The following is an 8,659-nucleotide window of genomic DNA, read 5'->3' on the forward strand; positions in this document are numbered from 1 at the left end:
CTGCATCTGACTCCAGCTTCATTATTTTTATTGAGACAGTTAACTGAGCAGAGATCCACTTTAGCTCCTCAAGCAAATCTGTGTCATAAAAACCAGCGCTGGGTACATCCAGTCTAGCTGAGAGCACCCAGGGGAGCTATTTTCCAGTCCCCCAATGATAGCCATGTGACCCCAGAAAGCATACAGATAAAAATTGTAAAAAACATTTATTTTATCAGCTAGCTTGTTCTACAATTGAACAGTTCTTATTACATAAATGTTCAAGCTAACACTAGATTTCAGATGGTTTAGGAAACTGTGTGAGAATTCTGTATTGGAGATGAGATCACTTTTGTATTAAAACAAAGGCAATGATAATAGTAAATGATGTTTAATGATACCTTCTATGGGCTAAAAACTGTACTAGGTACTTTATACATTTTTAAATAATCTTAAAACTGTCATTATAAAAAAACAGATGAGAAAACGATAGGATCTTAGAAGAAAATTGACTTGTCCAAGGAAGCACTGGAAGTAAGAGGTAAATACAAAGAAGTTTCATGAATTCCAATGTCCACAATTTTTTTCTACCACCACATTTTTCTGCTTTAAAAACTCCAAGGTCCTACACTTCTAAAATATCCTACCTCTTCAAAGAATATGTCAAGACAAGCATGAGATCGGACTGCAGTCTTGCCTGAATATTAGGTGGAGATCTCAAATCAACATCAATAATAGTCATATTTTTACACAAGTCCAAACTTTCACCTTGATGTATTTTCCCTTAGGGAAGATAAGACCCTCGGTCAAATTGATTAGAAAATTAGATCTTTGCTGTCTCTGTCCTCCTAAGCAGAAGCTCACAGAGCTTTGTGACCAATAAGACTCTTTGTATCCACCTGCTGGTACAAGCCACATTTATCTTTCTTCTGTAGAGGTCATGTGGTTTATTGGCCCTGATCTGTGATTAGCATGGCATTTGTCACCAGCTTCCTCTCCTTCTGTTAGTCCTTATTTCAGAAAACAAATAGTTGATTTTGTTTACCAACATGTTTGGGCTATCTGGTGATTTTTAAATTTTTTTTGTGGGGGAGGGTCCTCTTAAACACACCTAAATGGTAGTGAAGGATAGTCTGTGCAGAAGATGGAGAAGTATTTGGTCCATTAAGGAATGGAAGAGTTTTTTCTATTCTCATCTGACAGACACACACCAGGAGCAAGAAAGAGTTGTAACAAAGAGTTGATTCCTCTTTGATACTATTTTCTAACTCCATAAATTTCCTAGAATCAGTGGCTTTTTTTATACTGGTTATTACAGTAACTGATTATCCAGTGTATAGCATAGGTCTAGTTAAAGAAGAGGTTCACATTAAATATTTGTAGTTGAATACATAGAACAAATTTCTGGCCAGTAAAGTTCTTATTCCCATTTTGAAAGCTTCCAGTGAAAAGCATTTCCCAGCTTTTATCTTAATGACAAGACTTTTGTTTTGATCCCATCATGATTTCACATGTTCTGAATAGTTCTTTTGAGCTTAAGTACTCCCCACTGTAGGCTATGTACTCTTAGGGAGGGGAGGTGTGGGAAAGGTGGGAAAAAGGAAAGTAGTATAGGACTTTTTCCCAACAAGGGATAAGTCATCATCAGGCATGAGTCAAAGTAGTCTTACAAAACCACTTCTTGACATTGTGGAAGAGTGAAATTGAGGATTTGGCTGCATCCTTTCTTTGAAATCAACAAGAACCACAGGTAGAATGTGAATGAAGGATTAACCCAAGAGTGGAATGGACTGTTAGAGGTTGGAAGTTTTTGTTTCAGAAATAGGATGAAGTCCAAAAAGGGTTAGCTTGAACATCTTGGGAAATGGAAACTAGACATAAGAGGGTGGATGGAGCATCTTACAGAATTACAAATGTAGGTTGATCAGGAGTATGTGAAACTCTCTGTTGGTTAATGAAAAGAGTAGAAACAACTATGATAATATTAAGATTAGAAATAATTACCAAGATATAATTACCAAGAAATAATTACCATAGGTCCCAAACCAGAATCCCTTCTAAGTTAAACAATAAACATACCCAACTTTATCCAGTTAACTGTGTTGGCAGTTTGTGTTCTGGACTGATAGTCCCACCATATCTTTTTGCATATTTCAGAAAAGAGTGTGAGTGAGTGTGTGTATGTGTGTGTGTGTGTTATATTGCTGAGAAAAATGAATGATGTCCATACCTTTTGTCAACAATAGTATTTTTTAGGTTTATTTATTTATTTAGAGAGAGTGTGTGTGGGAGGGGCAGAAGGAGAGAGAGAGAGAGAGAGAGAGAGAGAGAGAGAGAGGGAATTCCAAGTAGGCTCCACACTGTCATCATGGAACTCGATGTGGGGCTTGAACCCATGTCTAGAGTCAGACACTTAACTGACTGAACCATCCAGGCATCCCTGACAATAGTCTTTAATGAGAAGATAATTCTGATTTATTTAAATGCTTGTTTGAAGCCTTTTTCCATATTCATTTATTTAATTTAACAAGTATTACGTATCAAATACTATTCAAAGTTCTGTACAAATATTAACCAATACAATTCTTTTAAGAACTCTAGGGGCTATTACTCTTATCCCCATTTACAGATGATGATGCTTGCCTAGCATTATATAGTTGGTGTCACTCAAAACTCATTTATATCTCTGCTCTCTGTTGTCTCTTCAGGCAATGTGATACTGCATGGGGTTTCTGACCAGAGAAGATGCCCAGAACTTTTGTCCAGACCATGGAGTCTCCTAATCACACTAACCTGGACCCTTCTGTTTTCTTCCTCTTGGGCATTCCAGGTCTGGAACAGTTCCACCTCTGGCTCTCACTCCCTGTGTGCTGCCTGAGCACAGCCACAGTTGTGGGCAACATCACCATCTTGGTTGTTGTTGCCACTGAGCCAGCCCTACACAAGCCTGTGTACCTGTTCCTGTGCATGCTCTCAACCATTGACTTGGCTGCCTCCTTCTCCACAGTTCCAAAACTACTGGCCATCCTCTGGTGTGCAGCTGGACACATCTCAGCCTCTGCTTGCCTTGCACAGATGTTCTTCATTCATGCTTTCTGCATGATGGAGTCTACTGTGCTGCTGGCCATGGCCTTTGATCGCTATGTGGCCATTTGTCACCCACTCCGCTATGCCACTATTCTCACTGACACCATCATTGCCCGCATTGGAGTGGTAGCTATGGTGCGGGGCTCCATGCTCATGCTCCCATGTCCCTTCCTCATTGGGCGTTTGAGCTTCTGCCAAAGCCATGTCATTCCACATACATACTGTGAACACATGGCTGTTGTGAAGCTAGCATGTGGAGACACCAGGCCTAACCGTGTGTATGGGCTGACAGCAGCACTTTTGGTCATTGGGGTTGACTTGTTCTGCATTGGTCTCTCCTATGTCTTTATTGCAAGAGCTGTCCTTCGTCTCTCATCCCACGAAGCTCGGTCCAAGGCCCTGGGGACTTGTGGTTCCCATGTCTGTGTCATCCTAATCTCTTATACACCAGCCCTCTTCTCCTTCTTTACCCATCGCTTTGGCCACCATGTTCCACTCCATATTCACATTCTTTTGGCCAATGTCTATCTACTCTTCCCACCTGCTCTTAACCCTATAGTATATGGAGTTAAGACCAAAGAAATCCGGGAAAGGGTTGTCAGAGTGTTTCAAAGGGGTCAGGGAATTGGGGTCAAGGTACCCGAGTGATCCAGTAGTATAGAAGGGACTTCATCCAAAAGAAAAGATTTTCAAGATGAAACAGCCTTCAATATTTGAGACTGGTAAGAGGTTTTAATACAGCACTGATATCCTCCACAGTAACTTTTATACCATTTCAAAGACTAATAAATCAGAGAGGAGGTCAGTTGGTTCAGCATTCCTAACTGCCATCCAGGGAAGTATAATCTGGGGAAGTTCTTCCACTTTAGGTTACAAGAACCTCTGCCTAGTCATAGGAAATTCCCTTACCTTCTGGCCGTCTCCTAATACATCAGGCAGGGATTTCTAACCTCATACTTCAGGTTATAGTTGTGTGTTACCATCTGCAAGGATAAGAAAATAGGATACACAGCCACAGTTAAAGAAATTAGACCTGCCAGGGACTTACATGCTTTTGCATGAATCTTATATTTTCTCCATTAGAAATTGAAACCAAGAGGAGGAAAGGGACTCACCAATACCTGCAATATTAGCAAGCGGAAGAGCCAGGGCCTGACACTTAGAATGCTCTGGTACAGAACACTAGGACCTCTATGGATGAGAGTAAAGGATAGGTGAGGAGGAGCCCTTCATTCCTAAATTCCGAATATTAATCCCACAGATATATTCTTGTCTTCACCCTCTAGGAAGCCATCTTAATTCCAATTGACCTGGGTATTATTCCCTGAAAATCAATGTCCAAATATTCTTACATAGTCTTACAAGGGCCTCCCAGAGGTTGTTGACTTCTATCTCTAAACTTATAAAAGACAGTCACATATACAAACCAATCAGATTATGAAGTCTTAGCTATTAATGCATTCATTTATTTAGAAGGAAAAGAAAGCCATCCCACAATGTTAGGTAGAGGAGACACAAAACCCCAGCTGGAAATTCATAGGCCCTCCAATCTTTGGAGATTATCAGTCCTGAGAGCTAAATACTAAGGAACAGGTTTCTAAAGCTTCCCTTCCTCAAAATATGAATGATACTTCTCATAGGTGGGGATAAATAGTTTGTAAATATTAGACTTCAATACAATATGCTGAAAACTGTCTATTTTTCAAAGGAAAGGAAATCATTACATTGTTCTATAGGAGGATTGTCAATGCATGGGTGGCAATGATTTTAATTATGCTATCATTCTAATCCTCAAATTGAGATACACTTAACAGATTTTAAAGATCTTTATACAAGTCTAAACACCAGCTGACTTTCAATTTCATGCGCTCATTTACAATTGTACCTGCATACAAACCTATACCCCAACTCTGGGACAATTCTGTACTCTGTGTTTTATGTTCCCGTAAGAAACATAGGATGTTTCTATGTTCCTATAAGAAAGATTTTTTTTCCATAAAGAAAAAAATGAAGCTTTAGAAGTAAACTACCTCCAACCCAAATCTCACATGAACTTTTGGCATCTATAGCCATTGTTTCCTCCTTTATTACTGTATGTATTTATTACGAATTCCTTTTTCTGATCAAGCAAGCTTCTCAAAATATGCTCTTTGGAGCTCAGATTATCACTCACTTCTTTTTTGTTTTCACCACCTCTTCAAATTTCTTGGTACGTGACCCAATAGCAAAATTTCCCTTGACCTTAGTGACCTTTTTTATGCAAGTGTCTGGAAAATATTTTTTTGGAACTAATTATTTCTGCTTTCTTGATTCCTATTCCTTCCTACATTATAATCTGATTTCAACCACAAGTTAAAGTTTCCAGTGAAGCATATGCCATCAAAGCCACTGGTAATCTTTTCTAATGGACCTCCTTACAACAAGTTGTATTATTGACCATATATTCTTCTCCAGAATCTCTGTGCTGTGACCTCTGCGATATCACACAATCCTAGTTCTTCTTCTATGCCAATGATGTTTTCCTTCTTGTTGTTAAAGAAATTATATTAGGTCAAAAAGGAAGGTCCATAAGGAAGAAATAATTTAAAAAATTCAAAACTGAGAGGCAGCTGGGTGGCTCAGTCTGCAGAACATCTGACTTCAGCTCAGGTCATGATATCATGGTTCATGAGTTTGAGCCATGCATGGAGCTCACTGCTGTCAATGAAGAACCCACTTTGGATGGATACTTTGTCCCTTTCTATCTCTGCCCTTCCCCCTGGTTGTGTTCTCTTTCTCAAAAATAAATAAAACATTTTTAAAAATTTTTAAAAATTCAAAACTGAGCACAATGTTAGAAACTGAAAATCAAATGTCAATATCTTTAGCTATTCAGCAACTGTAAATTCACATGCCATTGACTTATCAATTTCTTCAATAAAATTAGTATGGATATTCAGAAGATAAACTTGCTCTTGGCATGATAGAATGAAAACTCATACACTACTAGAAATTTGTTTCAGATAAATAATAAGATGATTTATGATTCATGAATATTATATATATTGTAGCACTTTTATTAAATAAAAAACCCTGGATATCAAATGATAAAAAAATAAATAAATTCTACTAATCTATTTAATAAACACTACAGTCTTAGAAACCTTCCTTTGGAAGAACATTTAATATGCTACTTGTACACTCTTAATTATAAAAATAGCAATATATATGTAATGATGTAATTTCCCATTTCTTATTAAAGCACTACCTGGGCATATGCTCATATTAATAAATTTAAAAATTTGGTGGCTCAGTCAGTTAAGCATCGGACTTTGGCTCAGGTCATGATCCATGGTTCATGAGTTAGAGCTCCGATGGGGTTCTGTGCTGACAGCTCAGAGCCTGGAGCCTGCTTCAGATTCTGTGTCTCTCTCTCTCTGCTCCTCCCCTGCTTGTGTTCTGGGTCTCTCTCAAAAATAAGTAAACATTAAAAACATTAAAAAAAAATCTAAACGCTGGTAAATGTTACTTCGATGGAGAGACAAGTATGTTTCAAAATGGAATTTTAAAATTTTTTCAAAAAATTTAAAAAGTTATATTTAAAAAAGTTTAAATCACATAATTTAAATATATTCAACTTGATTCCCTTGGGGGTCTTTGCAAAACTTCATAGGGAAAGGAGCCAAATCCCTGCAGGAGTGAAATCATTAGGTTCTACTAAAATATCTCATTTCTGATCTATATCCGGCTGTCTATTTACATGCATACACACATGTTCAGATATAGACATACACATGTGCACATATATTCACACATACACACACATACATGTTTAGTTATTTATCAATAACTAAAACCATTTGGGCCCCCTGGAGGTTAGCTCGATTCCAGTTCCAGCAGTGTGTCTGTGATGTTTTGAAATGTTCCCTTGAGGTACTTGGGTATATAACATTCATTTTTCTTCAGGCTTGGGTCAATAGTCTTCATATCAAGAAAATCCAGAGTTAAAAACTTGCCCAGAGACTGTGATGTTTAGACAACCAAGTTCCTGGAAAATCGAACCATATATATTTTATCTTGTTTTTCCTTTCAAAACTTAAGGTATTTAACTATTAAATTTAAGGGTTAGTGACAGGATGATTTTCATTTTAGACATAGATGTAAAGAGGAAAAAGGATTTAAGATTGATACTAAATGCTTTTTTCCTCCCCACAGATATGAATGTTTTTTTTCTATTGACCTAAGTTCAAGTAAGAAGGAGGTGCAAGACAATGATGTGGGGGCTGATGGAAATATTTATTTCTCACCTTTGGCTTAAAAATCCATTTAGGTGTTCATAATGCCCACGCATCTATATAAACAACTCTTTTAACCATACAGGAATACATGCCAAGAATGGACCACCACCAGGTCATGGAATAATGGAAATATAGAGAGAGCAATTCTAGGTCATGAGAGTTATGTTCAAATTTCTCTTGCTGCTTACCTGCCTTCCTTTTTTTCCTTACGAGTGTCTGATTTTACTTGAGGTAGACTCCGTAAATTCTTACTTATGCCAAAATATATTTTAGGCCAATATATATTTTGTAGTTTTATTTACCAGGAGAAACCTATTGTAATGTGCTAAGAATTGAGAATGCTTTAATGGAGGATGTAGTGTGAGTCCTGACAGTTGGCTTTTCTTTTTTGTAATGCTAAGTTTTGATTGCCAAGGCATCCATTTCAAAGAGGCACCCACTTCCAAGATGTTATCTCAGATAAACGTACTACCAGCCACTTGACTGGATAATCCCGCACCTCCTTTGTTTTACAGATCTTGATTGATTCTGATAACTGATCTTTTGGACCACTTTTTAAATTTTCTTTCTCTTTCCCTGTGCTTTAAATTCCCATTCTTAGGTTTTAAATTCACTGATAAAGAGTGAGCCTGAGATACCCTAGGCATCACCCTCAACTCCAATATAAGTTAGAACACCAGGCCCACCACTTCTCCCACCCCTGCCTTGACGTCTCTGTGTGGCCCCAGGTGTGCCATGATTTCTAGGACTTGTAAGTAATAAACCTGTGTCTTTCAAAGTTTTCTGATGGTTTTTGCTGAAGGTATCTTGCAGTCATCATAAGAATCCCAAGGACCAGTTCAGCCACAATACTGGTTATCCATAGGCTGAGATCAGCACAAAACAGGGAGAAAAAAATCACTGCCTATAAATTCTGGAAATGAGGATTGACAATAAGTGGTAGATAAAGTAGTACTTTATGAAAGGTGAGAGAGGTGTAGCAACATCCAGAAACACTGGCTATACACCCAGAGCTAAATATCAGTACCTCTCTCTGGAAAGAGGTATTGAATTAAACTGTTGGAAACAAATTTAAATTTGTTTTAAAGCAATAGATTAACTTCGTGATTGATACTGGGTTGCTTTCATTTAAACTTATATCACTAACAGGGCATTTGGCAAATGAATTGAACCTGTACAGAACCTAAAATTTACTGTAAGAATAAAGCCATTCTTAAATGATTAAAGTGATCTTTATGGAAAAACACATACAGAAGTTTACTTTATAGTAAGCTATAGGGGAAATATTAAGACCTGGAATTAAGCATTGTCTGGAA

The 8,659-nt window shown here is 37.7% G+C and overlaps 1 protein-coding gene across 1 annotated transcript; it reads left to right on the forward strand.

Annotated features, from left to right (window-relative positions):
• Window positions 1-2,724: 2,724 nt before the first annotated feature.
• LOC131488684 (olfactory receptor 52P1) lies at window positions 2,725-3,714 on the forward strand. The gene has a single exon (XM_058690543.1). It carries the CDS (start codon window positions 2,725-2,727, stop codon window positions 3,712-3,714), a length of 990 nt encoding a protein of 329 aa, XP_058546526.1.
• Window positions 3,715-8,659: the final 4,945 nt, after the last annotated feature.

The sequence above is a fragment of the Neofelis nebulosa genome, chromosome 10, assembly GCF_028018385.1.
Source record: "Neofelis nebulosa isolate mNeoNeb1 chromosome 10, mNeoNeb1.pri, whole genome shotgun sequence".
Taxonomy (NCBI): Eukaryota; Metazoa; Chordata; class Mammalia; order Carnivora; family Felidae; genus Neofelis; species Neofelis nebulosa.

Excerpts from the sequence above, each read along its gene's own strand:
- LOC131488684 (XM_058690543.1), top strand. The coding sequence starts at position 2,725 with ATGCCCAGAACTTTTGTCCAGACCATGGAGTCTCCTAATCACACTAAC.